General features: G+C 38.6%; 1 protein-coding gene across 1 annotated transcript; it reads left to right on the top strand.

Moving 5' to 3' along the window:
• Positions 1-6993: 6993 nt before the first annotated feature.
• nr1d4b (nuclear receptor subfamily 1, group D, member 4b) lies at positions 6994-20057 on the top strand. Its single transcript, XM_079597508.1, has 8 exons — positions 6994-7822; positions 12492-12821; positions 12910-12998; positions 13161-13305; positions 15559-16115; positions 16212-16397; positions 17398-17608; positions 18948-20057. The coding sequence occupies exons 1-8, from the start codon at positions 7807-7809 to the stop codon at positions 19142-19144; spliced, it is 1731 nt and encodes a 576-aa protein (XP_079453634.1). The 5' UTR covers positions 6994-7806; the 3' UTR covers positions 19145-20057.
• The last annotated feature ends 2756 nt before the right edge of the window (positions 20058-22813 follow it).

Raw genomic sequence — 22813 nt, 5'->3', positions numbered from 1 at the left:
TAACTGCAAGAAATGTTTTTAATTTGAAAATGAAAGATTGTCAAGACCAACTTCAAATATTGGCTTGGCAATACCTTGTTTTTTGTTGTTGTTTAAAAAAAGTAGTTTAGGCTTTTATAGACCTTACAACAGACAGACAGATTGAATTTAATTTATGTTTCATTAGCCTATATTAAAAAATAAATAAATAAATAATAATCATATTTCTGTCATTCTAATTCAAATTCCCGTCAGGCATTTCGATTTAAATTCCAACTCATTCATTGAAATAGAGGCAATTCTGTCCTTTATTGATGTAAGAGCGCCATCTTGCGGTTCATATGAGCACAACTGCAAGTTCTAAAAAGTCAAATTAAAACAGTAACTCTGAATACAAACATCTCCAAATCCCCAATAATTACTGTATTTATATAACAGAGTAAAAACATTCTTTAAATTCAGTTTATTATTGAAATGCCATATGCAAAAAACAGCCAAAAAATATACATGTAAAATGACCCAGAACAGTAGAAGTAAAAAGCCAGAGTAGATGAGAGACAGAAAGAAGACCCGGCAGACATGATATTATGACATTACTGTATTCAAAGGCCATTGAGAAATAATAGTTGTCAGAAGTACAAAAAGCAGATTAAGCAAAATGTGGCTATTACTATAATTCTCCCCAACCATCATCATCATTATCAGATTACATTTTGATTATTGTGGTCTATAATTATATTGTAATATTTGTGTTAGTTTTACTTAATAGTTTTAATTATAATTATATATTTGAAATGACTAAGAATACATCAAAAATATGGATCGCTGTCTCAAATGCAAGTCTGTTGGTGATTCATATGATTATAGCATCAATTAATGTTTTAAGACAAACAGCAAAATAAATGGTAACACTTTACAACAAGGTCTCATTAGTTAACGTCTGGTAATAAAAACATTGACTAACAACGATACATGCATGTTTTACAGTATTTATTAATCCTTGCTAACATTATAAATAAAACAAATACGCTTTAAGAATATTAATTCAATAGCAAAAATAAATAAATACAATAAAGGGATAGTTAACCCAAAAAATACAACTTTCTTTGGCTGAACATAAGATATTTTGAAGAACGTCGACAGACAGTTGGACCCCATTGACTTCCATAGCCTAGTATTTTCCATCAACTGTCTGACTACCAACATACTTCAAAATATCTTCTTATGAAAGAAACTCAGAGGTTTGGAACAACATGAGGATGAGTAAATGACGGATATAACGGTGATAAATATAACATGACTCAGTAACACAATCTGCTGTGTTTGTGTGTGTGTGTGTGTGTGTGTGTGTGTGTGTGTGTGTGTGTGTGTGTGTGTGTGTGTGTGTGTGTGCACACCTCATGACCATCATAAATCACACATTTCAGTTATGAGATGCACAACAATGGTGAGGCCTTGACAATACAAACATCTAAACTAGAAAGAGTTCATCAAATTATTGGGCACTTCCTGTTGATGTGAATCCTCCGGCTCTTCGTTTAGGGGTCATGTGCTCCTTCGAGGTCAAAAGTGACCCAAGCCTTGAAATGTAACTTTTTTTCAGGAAAACCAATGTAATATATAATATTTTTTAATTATTATTAAGAATTTTATTTATTTAAAATTTTTGATACTATGCAATATTTATAAGCTATTTTTCCCCATTGAAAAAATAAAAAATAAAATCTAGTATATTTTTACATTCTTTTTCAATTTAAGCAATATTCCATTACAGACAAATCCAAATCCAATTTAAAATCCAAATTTTGAAGGTAAATTAGTGCCATCTAGTGGGGGTAAAAGAAGAAGAGAAAAGCCTCAATGCAATGCCATGGTGTGACCACTAGATGCCTGTAGATATCATAAAGTGGCTTATTATAAATTCTGTTATAAAAGAGAGCAGTTTTGATGTGACCTGCTCTCACTGAAACACTAACTCATTGTATCAAGTAACATTCTGTTCACCATGACCTCATGTTTTTAGCAAAATAACACAAATATATTGTAGGAAACAGTGTAATGTGGAAAATGCTTATGCAAGGCCGAACATTAGGGTGTATGTTACAGTTAAACTTGTACAACACTGATCAATGGTTTGGGTCACTGATCAATTGATAAACAATTTTATCAATATATATATTTATGTAAAAAAAAAAAAAATCACAACACTGATCAATGGTTTGGGATCAGTAAGATGTTTAATATATATATATATATAAAACATCTTACTGATCCCAAACCATTGATCAGTGTTGTGATTTTTTTTTTTTTTTTTTTTTTGACATAAACAACATTTACAATTATAACAAGACATCCAAAAATATAACAATCAAGGATAATGGGTTTACAATACATGGAGAAAAACATTAAAAAACAATTTTATAATAATAATAATTAAGGGCTATCTATTATGTACCTACAGTAATGGTTGAAGAGGGGAAAAAAATAACAAAAAATAATTGGTACTATGAAATATTATTGTTGGGAATTCTCATGGGATCACGTGAGCTGTCATGGGAGGAGCTACAGGTCACAGATGCAGGTTTTGGTTGGTGTGTGCATAGACATGTATAGAAAGGCTAGATGGCTCAAGGCGGAGTCAGCTGCATAGACAGTATATAAGAGGGGGGTCAGCTGTGTCGTCACTTGGCGGCCATCTTAGGTCAGGAGACTGCGCTGCTGCTCCCTGCTGCTGTGGACGGAAGGTGAGTGACATACGCCAACTAAAATGCTCGTAACTTGCTGAATTCTTGACGGATTTACAAACGGTTTGGTTTATTACAAACCTTATTAACGTGGCTATGATTTGTGCTGATGCCGATGTTTAAATTGTAGCTTCACGTTTTGAGAAACGCTTAACATTGCAGCGTAGCTGTGTGTTTCATGGCATCCCTGATGTTTATGACACACCAAGCCGTTTGAAAATCGGTTGAAAATTGAGCAAAATATAGTTATTTCAGCACTACATGCACAATAGACTTTAATGTTATAACTGGACGAGCGGTCCTGTCCTAAGATGGCCGCCGTGTGACGTCGTCGGGTCCCATTGGCTCTCAGCGCCGCTAAGCCATCTAGTCTTTCTATACATGTCTATGGGTGTGTGTGTGTGTGTGCTTGACTGTAAGTTCACACCTCTGTATTTTGTGTTTAGTATAATGGTTAGGTTTAACCTGCAGGTGATTCGTAATTCGTATGATGCATCAGTGTTCTTGATTGTTAAACTATTGAATCAATTGAATTATAAGATCTGTAATACATTGTTGAATTTCCATGGTTTTAATTGTTATATTTGTTTTTAAGGTTTTAATGGGTTAACGCCCCGTCTAGGGTGAGGCCGCAACACAAACTGGAATTGGCAAATCAAAGATCCTTTTTACACTTTTATTTACAGAAGAGAAAACACTGTAACTTCAGGGATGAGAAAAGGCCAAAAAGAAAAGGCACTCACAGCTTCCAAGTGTGGAAAATATATTTACTATACTTTACAAAATATACAAAAAGGAAATGAGATTTGACAGCCACTTATCAACTCAAAACCTAAAATTCACACAAGCTAGTCACACAATAGCTCATGTGCGATTAAACAACAGGGCCATGTGGCCGGTTTAGGTGATAGCCCGATATGTTTTAGTTTAGTTTGTGCCAACCCTGGGTTTTTTAGGCACCATGAAAGTGGTTTGGCTTTTAGCGTGTTCATCGCCATAGTAACTCACGCCCCACGGCTAACCTGGTCCGGGTCAGGTGATGTTCCAGGTTAGAGAGCTCAACCCGAATTTGGACCAATCAGCTGTGAGCAAAGTGTCACATGTGATGCGATAAAAACCACAAGTTTCTACTCCAAACTAAAGGTCACACATAGCAAATGATTTTTAAAGACAAAATCGTCTGTTTTTTTGTAACGCTTATTTAGAATAATAATTTAGTAGCCTATGATTTAGATACTATTTGTGTAAATATTGTACCCTTAATCGATCACACATTTACAATTTTAGTCTATCAATTATTATTACGTACAGTGAATAGGCCTACAAATATAAAGGTAATATACACTTTAGAATCAATAGATAAAGCTATAAAATGACTACATGTTGACCTTAAATGTTCAATTCTCTCAATAACTTTATCAAATGTATGAACCAATTTCACAATTTTTACTTGCACTGATATAGCAAGACTTTTCATTTTAGTTGTCCTCTTTCATAGACAGCTATTTTCTTCTTGCTGTGTACATTTGTTTCAATTCTTAATATTTTAATACTTTAATTTAACTAGTGAATCTCACTGCTTCTCTCGTGAGAAATGAGTCTGTGTCACTCTTTCTCAGCCTGTGATTGGCTGTTCGCTGCTGATGTCACACCTAAACTCCTAAACTCAGTATAAAGCCTGAGTTGACAGAGAGAGTTGATGATGAGCATCATGATTCATGGCACCAACAAAGAGTTGGATTGGTTTTGTCAACTCGAATCTAACCCCGTGGATTCGTGGTCATTTACCAGCATTAAAGCCGTTATTGATGTTTGCAGCGCTAAATTTGACTGAAAGGGCAAACTGGCGATTATTTTCATCACATACCCACTAAACATTGGACGTCGGATAGACGTGCAGATCATGTCTATATTGGGTCCGTCGGTCCATGACCAATTCTGGACATCTATTCGACGTCCAAACTAAGTCCACTATTTGGACGACCCAACTTGGACGTCATATTGATGTTCAACATTTGACCTTTGAACTGGGTAATTTCTTTTGGACGTCTATGACTGCAGGAAATTTACATGATTAATATGTAATCTTTTTTTTTTTTTTACAAGTATCAAAATTGTTTTATTTTTTAAATTGTCTTATTTTTAAAAATTGTTTTATGTAGATTATTTATAATTATTTAAGATGATTCTCCAAAAACTCCATCTGATTGTCTCAGCAGCAGGTGATAACTGGAGACTCAAACAAAGGTGTAATGCTGTGGCTCAAACTGTAGAGCGCTGGCGCTTGCAACGCAAGATCATGGGTTCGATTCCCAGGGAAAGCAAGAACTGATTGGAATGTAAATGTGTAAGTCACTTGGATAAGACTGTCTGCCAAATGTAAATACATAGTACAGAAAACATGTCCTCCCCCCTTTTGAAACATGGGACTAATAGTTATAGAAGTCTAATATTAGTCTAAATTTGATGTTGAAAAGACGTCCACATAACCCCACAGAAGTCCAGACGTCAACATTAGACGTGCGAAAGACGTCGCCTGGCGTTACAAAACAACCCCTTCCGTGGACCGAAATTGGACGTCCAAAAATTACATAGTAAAGACGTCACTCCGACGTCACATTGCTCAGTGGGTAGATAAAGTAGAGAGTTGTGTGTGTGTGTGTGTGTGTGTGCGTGTGTGTGTGTGTGTGTGTGTGTGTGTGTGTGTGTGTGTGTGTGTGTGTGTGTGTGTGTGTGTGTGTGTGTGTGTGTGTGTGTGTGTGTGTGTGTGTGTGTGTATATATATACGTGTGTGTATACGTGTGTGTGTGTGTGTGTGTGTGTGTTTCAATGAAAGCAGCGCATTAAATAATTAAACTGGCCTGATGGAACTATTTATTTTTTAAACCTTCCAGCCAATCAGAATGAAGTATTCAGACAGTCCATGGTATAATTTAAAATAACTTCTCTGTGAATATATTTAAAAATGTCATTTATTCGTGTGTGTGATCAAAGCTGAATTCAGCATTACTCCAGTCACATGATCCTTCAGAAAACAGTTGATTTTGCTGCTCAAAAAACATTTCTTGTTATTATCAGTTGAAAACAGTTGTGCTGCTTAATATTTTTGTGGAAACCATGAAATATCCTCCTGGGACAGACTTGTGTCCTCTGTAGTGGACATTATATTTGAGAGATCGTCTCTGACAGCACACGTCTCAGTCTGGATGTGAAGAGCAGATTCAGTCTTCCAGAGACAGCACATGTTGTTTCACCGTCACAACTACTTCTCTATGATCTTTAAAAATGACTGACAGTACTTTAGTGACCAAATTTAGCACTCTTATGAAATATGATACTATTCAGTAATTATCATTTAAATCTGACTCATTGTCTAATTGTTTGGCTTAAATCAACATGTCAGGAAAATGTTATAGGGTTTCTAATCAAAATATTACTTTCTGTTACAAAACAAGGCATTGATTGTAGAGACATCAGGGCATGTCATTCTGGGAGACACAAATTAAATTATTATAATATATTATAGAAAGGAATAGGATAATGTTGCCAATTATTACTCCCATTATTACACTTTTTTTTTCATGTTGGCCCAAGAACACATTAATATGCAAATTAGATATAGTGTATATATAGATACATTGTATTGCACATGGCCACTTTACCCACATATTGCATAAAGTAAAATGGTATATCAATTCATTCCATTATATCTTTCATAAAATAGTTGGGAATCGTCTTTATACAGATTTTGATCCTGAAACCTAAAAATTTATTGGTGAATGAAAAAAAAAATCCCATTGTTTTTGCCTAAACATGTAATTTCATGTATTTTTATTTTTTTAAATAACCGAGTCCTGGTGTCCTCTACATCGACATAGCAAAGCATATAAATATATGTTTTCAAAAATAAAATATATATATATTTTTCCATTTGATTCTTATGCTCTAGTAATGACATGAAAATGTTGTTTCGGGGTCTCAGGAAGATATGCAAGTATAAAAGTATTCACTGTCACTTTTGATCAATTTAATGCATCCTTTCTGGAAAAGAAGAATACATTTCTTTAAAAAAAACAAAAACCTTACCTTATTTTTTTGACGTGTAGCCTATATATGCACATTTCTTCAGTAACAGTCTTATATAGACATGCTTTTCATAGCTATAAGTATTAATACCCCGATCAATGTTTAGTTCGAGTTCTCCAAACATCATTTCATCAAATTATGTGTAGCTGTAGCTAATTTAGGCACATGACCTACATCCGAGCCAGTGCGTGATGCAGGCTAAAAACGTGAGACCCACATGACGCCTCTCCGCGCTGAGTTCAGGCCGGTTGATGCGATGTTCATTCGGGCAAACCCTCGATGGCTCGAAGCCTATCAGCAGCGCGTGTGTGGAGAGGAGGAACTCGAGCAATATAAAGCTGTGAGGGAACAAACAGCAGTCACGGTGCGCTCCTCCTCTTCTGCATGTGCTCCCCCTCGGGTCTCCTCCTCTCGGAACATTAGCATAAAATCTGTGTCAGTAGGACAGCGCTCACATGCAGCGCGCGCATGAGGCATTCCAATGTCAACCGAGTGCACGCGCATTCAGTCAGAGAGAGAGGAGGAGGAGAAGAACATCAGCTAATACAGGGAAGGACAGAGGGCGTGTGAAACGGACTCGCAGTCCTTGGCACACAATACCACAAACAATTTAAAGGGCACAGAAAGGAGGGGGGATCTAGTGGGGGGAAGCTCAGTCACATTTCTAAAGCACCTGAAAACGTGTTTGGTGTGATGCTTGTGCTCGTCTCAAACTAGTTGCACATCTCTGCCTTGATGCCAGGTCACTAGCTCGGAGTGTTCTTACTGTAATGTACACAGTGTTTCTCTCTGACACTGAGGACGGCACATTGCCCTGCTAACCCGAAGGACATCTGACTTTTGAGAATCAACTTGTTCTTTTTCCGAGACATTTACATAAAAGACTTCTTGAAGTTCTCTTCTCACCTGTGTGGACGGAATTTGAAACACGCTGAATATTATAATCGAGCATCTTCAGATTCCCGCTTTTCCTTCACCAACCACAGGAACAGACACTATGGACGGCAGTCCAGGTGAGTTAAAGCAATATATTGACTTTATTAGCTTCTAGATTTTTCTACATTAATGTAGACATTATTTTTTTTATCACCTGATTAGAGTTATATGCACTGTTTCATCTTAGCCAATGTTGATATAACATGTTGAACTTTGTAAAATAGAGACATTATAGTTTAGTAGTGCACTGCCAGATAAATTAATACACGCTCACGTTTGATATTGCCAAGGAAGGACTTGTAATTGTTTTACATCTTTTTCATTTTACAATGTCATGATGGTGTTATTTTTAGCATCTGCACGCTGCATTTTTTAAGTGAACATTTTGTACTGTTACTGTTACTGACTACCGATGTTTTGACAAATGTTTCCGGTCTCGCGTGGCGCGTAAACAAACTCACGTGCACCTGCTCGCGCGCTCTTCCAACAGACTGTGTACATCATGACACTTCATCCACACAAATCAGTCGTGAGTTGTTTTTCAGCATGACCTCAGCAACCAACGACTTGTTGCGATAACAATCGTAAAACTTCAAAGCGATCTGTGCATTCGCCGCGATTCTGTAGCGTTTTTGTTTACATGTAGCGTGATCTCCAGAGGAGAGGAGGGTGAAATCCGAATCTGGGTTATCTACTGTCAAGGTGTTTCCCTCTCGAACAGGGAACGTGTTCACACTGTGATTCATTAACCGAGTCACGCTCGTGCGCCAGTGACTGATGGCCATTATCCTCCTTTACATTCTCTCAAACACGTGCTGATCGTGCATGTCAATAACTGCCCAGGAACATGTGAGGAAATGCAGACAATAAACACTGAACATCAGGCAATACACCAGAGTTGAGTTTACTGGCATCACATGACCTTTCTTATAAGCCAATGATGTTTTTAAATGGCTAATCTGAAGTCATTTATTATAGTCATAAATAAAGTAATGTATTAGTAAGTCAGAACGGTAACGCTTTAGGTTCATTAGTTAACTACCTTAGTTAACATGAACTAAGATTGAACAATACTTATGCAGAATTGATTAATATTATTTTCAACATTTACTAATGCATTATTCAAATCAAAGGTTATATTTGTTAACATTAATGAATGTACTGTGAACTAAACAGAACAAACAATTAACAGCTGTATTTTTATTATTTTTATTAACTAACATTAACAAAGATGAACTAATATAGTAACAAATGTATTGCTCATTGTTAGGTCATATCAGTTATTAACTAATGTTCACTAATGAACCTTATTGTAGAGTGTTACGGCCAGAACGAGTGTATCCCAGTGTGATTGTGATGCTAGTTTTGGCAGTAAGTAAAATAATGATACATGGGAACTTTAAAACAGAATAGGCTCTAAATTGGAAAACTGTCAATTTATTGTACATATTATTATTAATACAGACTATGATCAGTGTGCTACTTTAGGATTGGTTGGAAATAACACTTCTAACTGACACATAAACACATATTGTCAATGTCATACCCAGTATGTTCTTCTGATTCTGGTGCGTGTGATTTCTTTGAAAGCGCTCTGTTTGCCAGCTGCACGTTTTGCATGTCATCAGACAGACTTTCACTTTCACTGTCACGAGGATCAACTCGGAACTCCACGTGCCACGCGTGATTTGATTTCCCAGGAACACACGCACACACACACACACACACACAGCCCCTCCTCGCCTGTGTTTTTGTTCCGGCAGCAGATCTCATCCGGCCTCTGAAGGGAGGGAGGCTGGTCACTGGGTCAAAGTCAAACAGGCACAGCTTTCAGCTCGGCTCGTTCTTCTCTGCCTGCGTGATCTCTGTCAGACGACACACACAGGCTTATAACAAGCACAGCCTTATGTGAGAGAAGATGCGTGGTGCATTTAAGCCTTCGACACAGACTAAGAGATTGACTCGTCTCGAAAAACAGAAAGCTCAGATATGTAGCCTAACTCGCATGTGCTTTGCCCCAGTACAACACCCGGCAGTGTTCCTTACGTCAAAAATAAAAGATATTACAAAGCGAATGATTCGTTTGTAGCACACTGAGTCTTCATTTACATAGGTTATGCTGTTTTCTCCGAAAAGATACCGTAATATTGACCTAGTTACCAGCAGCAGGCAGCGCACGTCTCTCTGAACAAACCTTTAAAGCCTCACAGCTGACCGTCTTAACGTATGCTCACCTGCCATTTACTTTATATTCATTTGACTGGTTTCAAATTTAGATCAGTCCTTTAGCGTTTATCGCTTTTCTGTTAATCATTCAACACTGCCTTTAGAAAACATTAACATGAAGAATATATAAATAATGCATAATAAATTACACATATAGGGGAAGCATTCTCTTTCATTTGTCAGCATCACACTCCAGGTGATGCAAAATATCAGTTATTATTATAGTACATTACAACAAGGTATGCAATACAGCAGTTTAATGTAATTTAAGTTGAAATGACAAACATCCAAGTTGATTGTACCTAATTTAAGGCAGCAGTTTTTTTACAGTGTACTATACAATAGTATCATATGAAGTGTAGCCTACATTTATATCCTACTAATGTTATTGAAATCTATTAAAGTCGCTAGGTGATTAAACATAAAATCTGCCTTGCATTTATTAAACAAACACAGCACTCCTCAGCATTCAGAATGTCATTCATGTGTTTTCCTGAACAGCAGGTTTCACAAATCCAATAACCCATTCATTTCTTTATTCTACCTCTCATTCTCATTCACCCTTGTGCATATGAGATACAATTCACAGGAAAGGTGATTCATGGTTGGGGAAATTATGTGTCATACAAAATGTCACTATGGACGTGGAAACAATGTTTAACTCGGATGAAATGAAATTGGGAAGGGCAGTTAATATAGTAGTCTAATATCTATTTCATCTATGCACATCATATAAACATGTGAGAAGAGGTGAAATGAGTTGCTTATTAAAAAAAAACAAGAAGGCGAAAACAAAAACAAGCTCGTATGTCGAGCAAACGTGACCGTGCACGTTCAAGCATGCACTCCAGTTTCCGGTGACTCAAGTATTACAAACACGGGCGCATAAACCTGGCCCTGGTTACTGTTTTTAAGCCCTCTTCAAACGTGAGCAGCAGGCTGGCAGTGTGTTTCTCTCTCTCTCTCTCTCTCGTACTGCGGCTGTTTTAGACACGGGACTGCGGAAAGAGGCTTGTGTTTTCGGGGCGTTCACTGTGTCAGGAGTGCATGTGAGTCGACGGTCAGGTGGCTGGCAGCTCTGGAGCGCGCAGCGCGTGAGGCGGGGGTGTGAGAGTTCTTCGAGTTTATGAATATGAATCACAAACAAATTGTTCTTTTGAGTCGGTTCTTTAAAATGATTCGGTTTAACAGACTCGGTTAGTAGAGAGGACTTTGCAACGATGGAGACAACACGACTTTTGACGCAAGAGAAACACGCTTGAGGAAAACACTTGGCAACATTAAACTGGAAGATGCAAATTGCACTTGAAAAAAAATAATATTTTTTTTTAATTTAAAAATGGTTTAAAAATATAAAAAAAAAATATATATAAAACGCAATCATATTAACAAACAGGTGTATTAATTTAACCAACACTGAACTCGTGAAAACCGGCATGCAATTCTTGGAACGCTGTGGAGAGACGAACGGATCGAATTACTGAAGTGAACCGACTCTCTCAAATAAATCCGATTCCCCAGCATTACACTTATACACGTGAGTCAGTCTGGCTCATCCTGGCAGTCTGGCACACTTCTCACATGTTTGAGCCCTCTCCTGGCGCGGTTTGAAACATGTGATTCATGATGACGGATGAGCTAGCCAGACTGAGAGTAGGCTAGTGAAGGGTTCAAACATGTGAGACATTTCCAAGTTTACATAGAAGTCAGTGGCTTGGCAGATTTTGAACTTTCTACTGTGCTGGACAAAAAATACATACATTTCCGAACAGACCACATCCACACCCACTCAGTTTACAATACCATTCAGTACATTGCTGACATTTAACTGATTCAGAGAGTAACAATGTGGCTGGTAACTAATATGTTGCACGTTTATCTTTGTTTAAGATTTGCATAAAAGCCTCCGCTAAATGACAGATTTGCTGAATCCTGCAGAATGGATTTTAACATGCAAAATGTGTAAAACTAACATGAGAAATTAGTCACATTTAATAAACTGTGTAGAGTGCAGTGGATATGTAAGCTAAAAATGAAAGCCTTCCCTTTCTGCTCATTTAGATATTTATATCATTTCAATACTCGAGTCGGGATAGTCTGGTATGTTAATGGATATGACAATGTTAATGTATATGGTCTTGGCAGACTGTTATTGGTGCTGCTGTAGAGCAAGTACGGAGAATTGCTATTGTAAATACATTCATGAGCATGTAGCCATGATATACCACACATGAAATTACCCGTAGCAGATTTAGGCAGGTGGAGCTGGGGAAGGTCAAACAAACACCACACCAGACTACTTAAATGTTGAGCATGCAAGCTCATTGGCTGCTGATGACCCAGAGACCAATCAGCTTGTAGAGCCATGTAGTGAACAATGTGATGGCTAGCACATTGCATTAAGGATCTGCTCCATCTGTTTCATGACTGAACTAGATATTTATAATAACAAGACAAACGTATCCTCATGAAATTTTTTTTTTCCCCTCTCTTTCTCTCTTCTCCTTCACACACACGCAGGTGAAGGAGTGATCCACTATGCAGGCTCAACTGGAAGTGCCAGCCCCAGTCCAGGAAGCCCATCCAGTGGGTACCAGACCCAGTCTCCATCCTCCCAACCCTCATCCCCCGAGGAGGTCTCCTTCCCTGATCTTGGTGCCCCTAAAAAATACTCAGCTGGAACCAGTGTCAATTCTGCAAGGGGCAACAAACTGGTTTTCCAATTTCCAGAAGTAAGCAGTGCTTCCTCTGTCAACACCGTTACACAGACCGTATCGTCATCAGGGCAAAACTCCTACTCTCACCCAATGGTTGGCAGGCGACCCATTGGATTCACGGGTACCTTTACTAGTGAGTATTATTGGAGTCATTTTTGATCATTTTGTCTTAAATTCTGTGACATTGACCACTGCTAACTCATTTCAAATTTGTGTTATAGAAACCGGAGGAATGGTGTTGCTCTGCAAAGTATGTGGGGATATTGCATCAGGATTTCACTATGGTGTCCATGCATGTGAAGGCTGCAAGGTAAGGACACGCAAATGCTCACTTCTCACTCTTAAAATACTCTCAAAATGCATAAGTGATATGCTTAGTGTTGGCCTCTAAACTGAGCAGAATCACTAGTCGGTTCATGTGCCTGTTGCTTTACTCACACACGCATTCGATCTGATCTTGTGTTATCCTCAGGGCTTCTTCCGCCGCAGTATCCAGCAGAACATCAATTATAAGATGTGTGTGAAGAATGAAAACTGTCTGATCATGAGGATGAATCGCAATCGCTGTCAGCACTGTCGCTTTAAGAAGTGCCTCTCAGTCGGCATGTCCAGAGATGGTAAGAGCTTAAAACATACAGTTATTAATAATAAACATTATTATTCTTGGTATGACTATATTATTTAAAGTGTTTGCTGAGGGAAACATCAGTATTACCAAACAGTGTTAGGATAGGAATCCTGTTGGTTGAGTAAACCACCACTAGCAACCCACCAGTAGACTAGTAATTGCACTTTTCTAATTTAACACTGATCTGAAGACCAGAATATAGACTGGTCGGTCTTAGTCCAGTATGAACCCACCTAACAACCACACACAACACACTAGCAGTTTGTCCATTTGCAACTGCATAGCAAGTCTAAATATCACATTTGTAATCCAGTGGTTTTAAGTACAATCTGCGTGATCTGAGGTTTCGAGTGAATGCAAAACATTTCCCCATGTAGGTTACATTTTGTTACGCAAACAGAAAGTTGCTTGGTTTGAAAGTGACCTCTGTGTGAGTGGTGTTTCACTATTGACAATGGACAATTGACTATTTTGTCAAAAATGTCACTATTGTGATCGCACCTTTCCAGCACATTTAAAACATTCTTTCAATTCTCCTCTTTTATTTCCTGAACCCAGCATCCACCATCTGTTCTGTACTGTTTGCACCCATAGCTGACAGGTTCCTTTCACCGCTGATTTATTAGTGCGGGCACGCCGAAATCCCACAAGTCATCGCTCACTGTAAAAACTGCTGCAAATCAGGTTAATTTGGGGAATTGGGGACACCGAGCTCCTAGTACACTGCAGTTTAATGTGTTTCCAGGTCTTCGTTTGCTGTATTGCAGGATTAATTAAGATCTAAACGCTCGCTGGGATTTCATAAAGTGCTTTGTCGATGTAACCCAGAAGCTAAGAGCATTTATTTCAGTTGAATGTGATGCATAAATATACTAAAATATCTTTTCGATTTGTCCTCTAGCACACTTTGCCCATACAGGACACTGCTGTCTCTGGGGAGCTTTGTAAACTGGGCTGATAATAAATCATATTTTCTGGGGCTAGTGTACATATTTAGGTGACCTAAAAAGCGGGAAAGTAAAGTGATACCGTATGCACCATCATATTTCAACGTCACATGACCTTGTTTTCCTCCCTTGTTGCAACTCACGCTGTAATTACACAAGATTTCCAATTAATTTGAAAGTTTATGAATATATAAAGAACCTTTATGGATTTAACTTTGCCCTTAAATGCACAAAAAAAAACGTAGCTAATACTGTATGTCGCTTGCTTTACAGTAGATGGTTAATCTTCCTCCATTTATTATGTCATTGAGCTTGTCACCGGAAACCTTGACTTCGCCTTTAACACTGGTCAACGCCTTCACGTGAGGCTGCTATATGACACCTCGAGACTCACAAAACCTTGTTATATTACAGGCCTAAAGATCTGGTTTTGCTTTAGTGCTTGTGTTAGCAGTTTCAACCGAACCTTGCTTGCTGAAGGCACTTCACATTGCTCAACACTCGGTGCTCCTTATCAGTCCGGTTCATCATCATATCATGTTCCTCTGCCCTACAACACTGCACCACTTATCTATTCCAACGCCTTCTTCTCTCTGCCCTATTCACCTGTAACCTGCTGACCCTTGACCTCACCTGCTGTCACTCACTCCATCACATCATCAGTGCTTCGGATGACTCACTGACCCACTTCCCAATGAGAGAGAGAGAGAGAGAGAGAGAGAGAGAGAGAGAGAGAGAGAGAGATGAACAGAAGGATGGGGGAGGTGTATTACGGTCGAGTAGGGAGACATCGGATGAGAAAGAGGAGGGGGAAGTAGAACAGAACGAAGCTTTGTAGACCAGTTATAATGTGATATGAACGATTAGTGGTCCCTGTGATGTAATCTTGTTTCATGTCTTTTATAAAATGGATCCTGAATGCTGATTTGTCAATATTAGTAAACCCGTCTGCCATATGCATGAGCTAGTAAACTGAAAGAGGAACCTATTTCTACTGTACATCAGACTGCTAACCTGAAGCCGATCGAACACTTGTCTTGCAGAATGTCTACTTGACGTCATTTTCCCCGTGTACATCCCAATTGTGCACATACACAGAAAATAGCTTACTTCAATAGTGCAAAATAAGGATAAATCAATAAAGCTCGTCCAGTGCATGTTCGGCCTAACAAATTCCCCTTTAGCCGTGACTATATTCGCAATACAGCACAGCCTCTCGTTCCTCATTGCGTTATTGTACAGTTGTAAATTCAGTGGATTATACATAGTGACATTTATTCCCTCGTTTCTCCTAGCTGTGCGATTTGGACGCATCCCGAAGCGCGAGAAACAACGTCTACTGGACGAAATGCAGAGTTACATGAACAGCCTTAATGAGTCGGCGTCCATGGACATCAGCTGTTCTTCACCCACCGAGACCCCCACCAGTCCTGGAGACGGCCAATCAGAAGAGGCCATCGGTGCGATCTCGCAAGCTTACCGAAACATCTTTGTGAACGGGGAGAAGGTGTTAGTGAAGATTGACGACGACAATAACAACGGTCCTTCTCCCTTCCGTCATAATCCGATACAAGAGTCCGGTTACACCCAGTCTCGTCCTCAGCCAAGCGTCTCGCCGCAAGAACATCCTGTACATTCCACAACAAACTGCCTCTCCCAATCCAGATGCCCGTTCGCCAGCCACGACAACAAACCAACAATCCAGGTCATGGACAACAGTCACTATAACTTCCCACAATCCTCAAGTCCCAGTCAGGGAAGTACACCGTCTCAAAGCTATCCATCGAAGCACAACAGTTATTCCACTCAGACGTCTTGTCCTTGGAGACTGAGTCCTGGTGCTAAAGTTCTGGTACGTTTTTATGATTTGTTGCACATGATCGCAAAACAACATATTTATTTTTTCGAATTCATGAGATTAATTGTGTCTCTTTCTGTGTTTCTCTAGGCATGTCCTCTCAATGCATGTCCCGTCTCCCCAGCCAGTCACTCCAGTCAACAGGTCTGGGAGAGTTTCTCCCAGTGCTTCACTCCAGCTGTTAAAGAAGTGGTTGAATTTGCCAAGAGCATTCCCGGGTTTCAGGCACTGAGTCAACACGACCAGGTCATGCTGCTGAAGGCAGGAACCTTTCAGGTGAGAAACGCCAACGACTGTCCTAGGGCTGTAAACGATTAATCGCGATTAATCGAATCCAAAATAAGTTTGTGTTTACATAATATATATGTGTGTATTGTGTATCATTATTTTGTATATATATATATATATAAATACACACACATCCATGTATATATTTGAGAAATATTTGCATTTATATACTGCATATATTTTTTTATATGATTTATATTATATATAAATAGAACTATTTTATATATAAATAACACATTTTTCTTAAATATATGCATGCATGTGTGTATTTATATATACAAAATAATTATACACAATACACATTACACACACATATATTATACAAACTTTTATTTTGGAGTCGATTAATCGCGATTAATCGTTTACAGTCCCCAGATCAGTTCCAATCACACTGTCTTTGCCTTTTTCTATGACTAGAATATGACTATGTTTTATTATTGTGGGTGAACTAAGAGTCTCAGTTGTCATTTAGCTCATACAACAGTTCTTTAGGACCAAAATATTGTTGACTCAAGGTCACGACCCAAGGATTGATTCGGTTCAGATTGATTTCGTGGTTCAATTGATTAATTGAAAAGATTTGACTCAACTGAACAATTCGATATCCCTTGCAGTTTCGGTCATATGGTGATAGCCTACTGACAACTATTTCCAGACTGTGGCTCTAGGATAATATCTTTACAGATTTGTTTTCAATTCTCAATAACTAAGGAGTGTTGCTATTGTAAAATGGATGGTACAGCAGTCCTTCTGTGCTGCATCATATAGTAAAACCGTCTGCCATATGCATAAATATAAGCTGATCCAGGAACCTCTTTCTTACCGATTGGCTGTTAGCTTAAAGCCAATCGAACACCTTTGAGATTCTGAAAGCGAAATGCATCCAGTACTTATATTTCAGTGAATAAAGTCTTTGACAGCTATTGTGATGCACTTCACACGACCCAATGTTGAACAGTTTATTTAACGTGATTGTTCTCCATTGCAGGTTCTAATGGTGAGGTTCTGCTCGCTGTTTGACGCCAAGGAACGGACTGTAACATTCCTGAATGGCCAGACCTACCCGTTGGCATCGCTGCGAGTGCTTGGCATGGGCAGTCTTCTGGACGCCATGTTTGAGTTCAGTGAGAAGCTGGGGAACATGGGTCTGGAGGCCGATGAGATGGGTCTCTTCATGGCTGTGGTGCTGGTTTCTGCAGGTACCTTGAATTCCCAATAATTATCACACGCAAGCAATGTTTCAAGTGTGTCAGTCCAACCAAGCAACATTTTTAGGCATCACAGCTGTGCTTTTCACATGGCTGTTCCGAACTGTTCGTTTTTGGGCCAATTCCAATTTTGTGGATAATGCGATACTAAAATCCAAAATGGTGGCTGTAGTCAAAGAAAATGCAGAAACATTCTATTTTGATAAACATATTATGAAGAAAATTATAGAAGCTTGTTTCCATCATGACATTTTTTTTTTTATTGCAACCTCTTTCTGGTTAGATTTTTTTGTTTTGAATTGTGGGTTATAAACTTGGAATTGTGAGATAAAAAGACACAATTATCTAATACTTTTTTATTTTTTTATTCTGTGGCGGAAACAAACTTTCATAGAAAACTGTTCTATTTGCACATTAATTATTTATTTTTTAATCGCACCATATTTTTGTGCTTAGATTAGTATACATTTCAATTGATAGCTCTATTCGTGCAGTGAAGTTGCTACCCATGAGTGTTTTAAAGAAACACTCCACCGTTTTTTGAAATAGGGCTTATTCACCGTCTTTCCTACATTTAGATAGGTGGGCAAATGCATTTTTGTCTCAGTGCATGCATTGTATATATCTGTGATATCTTGCGTGATGTCTCTGGGCCCAAGTAGCAGTGCTTCGCCTGTGCTTCACCCTAATATAGTCCCAAGTCAATATCTGCCTAGGAAATCGCCTAGTCTTAATCTGCATCGCTATTTGTACTCGTTGTGAATACGCAGGCCACAAGAAGTAATTAGGTTTTTTTGGATCACTTTTACTCAGGACATGCTAGCTGGCAACAAAGGATTCAATTCATTATGCTAAGCTAAGCTAGCGGCGACCCTGCCAAACTAAAACAATGCATGCACTGAGACAAAAATGCATTTGCCCACCTATCTAAATGTAGGAAAGACGGTGAATAAGCCCTATTTCAAAAAACGGTGGAGTGTTCCTTTAAATCCGTCAACTTCACACAGAACGCATTTTTCCATTCCACTGCGCTATTTTTGCATTGTTTTTCAAAGTAAACACGCTAGATGGACGTCTTTAACCGTTGCGCTTGCATCTTTTGCAGCGTCTCACACACGACACGCTGGTCTAAAAACGTGGCGCTCAAGCTAAAAGAAGTTCAACTTTTTAAAAAATGCGTCTCTTATTTTTGTTCCGTTAACCTGCGTTTCAAACAGCAAAACCGCGTTGTGTTTGGACCGGCCTTTAGAAGGACAGCAAGGCATATAGAGTTTGGAATAGAGTAGTAATGTCTATGTACTCCAGGTGCTCATGATTATCCCTCTCTCAGATCGCTCAGGTATAGCAGACGTGGGTGCCGTCGAGCAGCTCCAGGAGGATTTGATCGGCGCTCTTCGAGCTCTCATCACTCGCAGGAGGCCAGAAGACAGCGCTCTCTTCCCCAAACTCCTGCTGCGTCTGCCAGACCTCAGGACACTCAACAACCAGCACTCCGAGAAACTCCTGGCCTTCCACATCGACCCCTGAGACGCATGCCAGGCCCAACACACAGATTCAGGGTGCTCTTCTGTACAAACAAGCCATGCATAATTCAGGATGAACATCTGACTCGCACTTGCACAGACTCGACGCTTCACCACGGCAAACTTTTCCAATGCAACGTAAGGACTCTTTGAAAGAATGGAGCAGATGCTGGACATTTGGACTTCTCAGGAGAGTTTTCAAGAAATCCAAGAAGAGGGAATGGATGTTTCTTCCTACAATGGACATTTGACGAGATTATGAGGTGATGGATGGTTTTATAAGCAGAAAAATAATCTGGACTCGCATTGAAAGATCGGCGTCAGTATGACGTTTTGGGACATTATAAATATTCTCCTCACTCCAGATGCTATGCATTCATTATCACATTGTTCAACACATTGTACAACCTTTCAGATGCTAGCTCATAATTCAATAATTTCCTCTAACACATTCTTATATCTCGTTGTGGACCTTTATAAATATTGTTTACAGTCAAAACATTGAGTGTAAAAAACATGTATTATAATTGAAATGTATGATAGTTTCTCATAACTGTATAAGACTGTAGTATGAGTTGGCGTGTGGAAATGTCATGATAATAATGCCAGGTTGTGTCATGAAGAAAGGACTGCTCATCTCATCTTGTATTTAAACTGTTAAGCCAATGTCATTTACAACAGCTCTGCATGGATATGGTTTATTTTCTACCCTTTGCAGTTCAGAATTTTCTGAAAGTGTCTTTTGTATTGGCGAAGATGAGATAGCAGCAAAGCGGACATTAGCATTTCTACACAAACTCAATTCATTTGTTTCACGTGCATCTAAATGTATATTTCGTAAATGTATTATGTTTATCTTTTACTATAGAGATGGCAAGATTATGTGATATATTAAAAAATGACATTTAAATTTTTGCAAATCTGAGTATTTTGTATACATGCGCATAATGTATAATATCCCGAGCACTGCACGTCTCTTTGCACATGGAATGCTGATGGTGCACAATGGTATCCTAGCAACAGGCGATGGAACCAGCATGATGTATGTGATCTATGCCAAGATTTTCACCTTCATTTAAATAATGGCTCCAGGGTTCCAAATGGAATCTTTGTTTCATTTCATACATCACACGCTGCCTTCAATTACAGAATGTAGCTCAGAATAATGAGTCTAGAATATTTAATGTTGGCCATACCGAATGAAACATACCTGTGAACAACAAAAAGACAGAAATATAATATATATACATACAGTACATAAATGTATTATTTATATATATATATAAATAATACATTTATGTACTGTATGTATATCAAATATGTAAAATATACACTCTAAAAAATGCTGGGTTGTTCTAACCCAATTTTGGGTCAAATATGGACAAACCCAGCCATTGGGTTACATTTTTAAATTGCATTTTTGATCCAACGTTTCGGTTTGTCCATATTTAACCCAAAATTGGGTTAAAACAACCCAGCATTTTTTAGAGTGTATAGGTTATCAAATATAGCCTATATCAAATGTATATGAATAACTGATTCCAGATATGAACAACATTTAACATTTACATTTAATCATTTATCCAAAGCGACTTACAAATGAGGAGAGCAGTTAAACTAAAAACAGGACAACAATATTGAAGTGCTGCCTGTGACCCTTCCCAGTTTAGTGTAACGCAGTAGCCTATGTAATTTTTTATAAATAGATATAGAGTAGAGAGAAGAGAAAAGAAAGTATTAGTATTAATGGATCACATACAAATAAATACACAAATAAATAAATAAATGTTATACATGTTTGATATGGCATTTAAATGCAGTAAGTGCGCCCTCTTGAGGTTACTGTGCCATACTACATTTAAATTAACAGTGGGCTAACATTAACGACATTAGTTTGAATAAAGTCTTTATGATTTCTAAAAATATATTTTACTGTTTATTATAGGTTGCAAGCTAAGCAAGTAATAAAACAGAGACTGAACTCATCATACAAACAAATCATCAATTGCATTTGAAACTATTTTATGTTTGGCTAAAACTGAAAATCTGAATAAAGTGAAAACATAGTTAAAAATGTTAAATCTTAAAGGGAGCAAACAATTAAATATTGTTGTTATTATTATATATAATATCACAATTATAAGTATTGCACAAATTCGCATGTTACAGTCATTCTTTTTTTTAGGATTTTTTTAGGATAACTTAATTTAATGTTCTAGCTCCAGCATGTCCTACCCCAACTTCCTGTTTCAACCGGAAATGTGTGAATACATGGAGGGGAAAAACCTATGGGAAAAACCATAGACATGTATAGAAAGGCTAGAGGCTCAAGGCGGAGTCAGCTGTGTCGTCACTTGGCGGCCATCTTAGGTCAGGAGACTGCGCTGCTGCTCCCTGCTGCTGTGGGCGGAAGGTGAGTGACATCCGCCAACTAAAATGCTTGTAACCTGCTGAATTCTTGACGGATTTACAAACGGTTTGGTTTATTACAAACCTTATTAACGTGGCTATGATTTGTGCTGATGCCGATGTTTAAATTGTAGCTTCACGTTTTGAGAAACGCTTAACATTGCAGCATAGCTGTGTGTTTCATGGCATCCCTGACGTTTATGACACACCAAGCCGTTTGAAAATCGGTTGAAAATTGAGCAAAATATAGTTATTTCAGCACTACATGCACAATAGACTTTAATGTTATAACTGGACGAGCGGTCCTGTCCTAAGATGGCCGCCGTGTGACGTCGTCGGGTCCCATTGGCTCTCAGCGCCGGTAAGCTATGGAAAAACCCTCTTATATACTGTCTATGGGAAAAACCATAGACAGTATATAAGATGGACACAGCGACCAACGGAGAAAAGTGAAGCCCATTTGAAGCACTCACTTCCTGATCGCCAGGCGTACTGCGCAGGCTCAAACTGAGCTTGGTGACGTCAGCAACGTGCCTGACAGCTGTCAGTCTTCTAGTAGCTGTGCCGATGGAAATCTGAATCCTTCCCTTCCGAATCTCGCAGAGACGGAGAGCGTGAGCATTAGCTGTCCATGAGCTAGCAGCGGGAGCAACTTTATCACTCTCTATGGGCTTCTCCCTTCACTTTATCGGACTTTATGCCTCCACGTCCCCCCGATTGCTTGCGAGCTTCTCCGCCGATATATACGGTAATTTCTCTACAGTGCGACAGAGAGTCGCGTGGGTTATGACGCAATCGTTAGCCTATTTTTACAAAAACTGTTTCTACGGGGCCATAACGTAAGGTAATGGAGCCTTTTATACATTGTCGTGTTTCTTTAGAAATAAATAATGGACAAATGGAGTCTTTGGACGCCTCTGATGTAAAGTTATTTGCTGTCAAAGTGACGCCAAAATGAATGGGAGTCAATGGAATGCTAACAGCAGGTGAAGTTCTGCTACAATTTCTGTTGCTCAAACAACGGCATGGTCATGGGCTTGAATCCCAGGAAATGTATGAACTGATCAAATGTAATGTAATGTGATGTAGACCTAAGTCGCTGTGGATAAAAGCATCTGCCAAATTAAATGTAAATGAAATGTATAAAACAACTGCGATCTTTCTTTCCCTCCAGCACATATAAATAAACAGCTGTCGTACTATAGTTTGGCCAACTTACAAGCAGGCTTCTAGAAATAAACCCTTAAACCTTTAACATTCTTAG

The sequence above is a fragment of the Phoxinus phoxinus genome, assembly GCF_949152265.1.
Source record: "Phoxinus phoxinus genome assembly, chromosome: 22".
NCBI lineage: Eukaryota > Metazoa > Chordata > Actinopteri > Cypriniformes > Leuciscidae > Phoxinus > Phoxinus phoxinus.
This window is presented reverse-complemented; position numbering and strand designations above follow the sequence as displayed.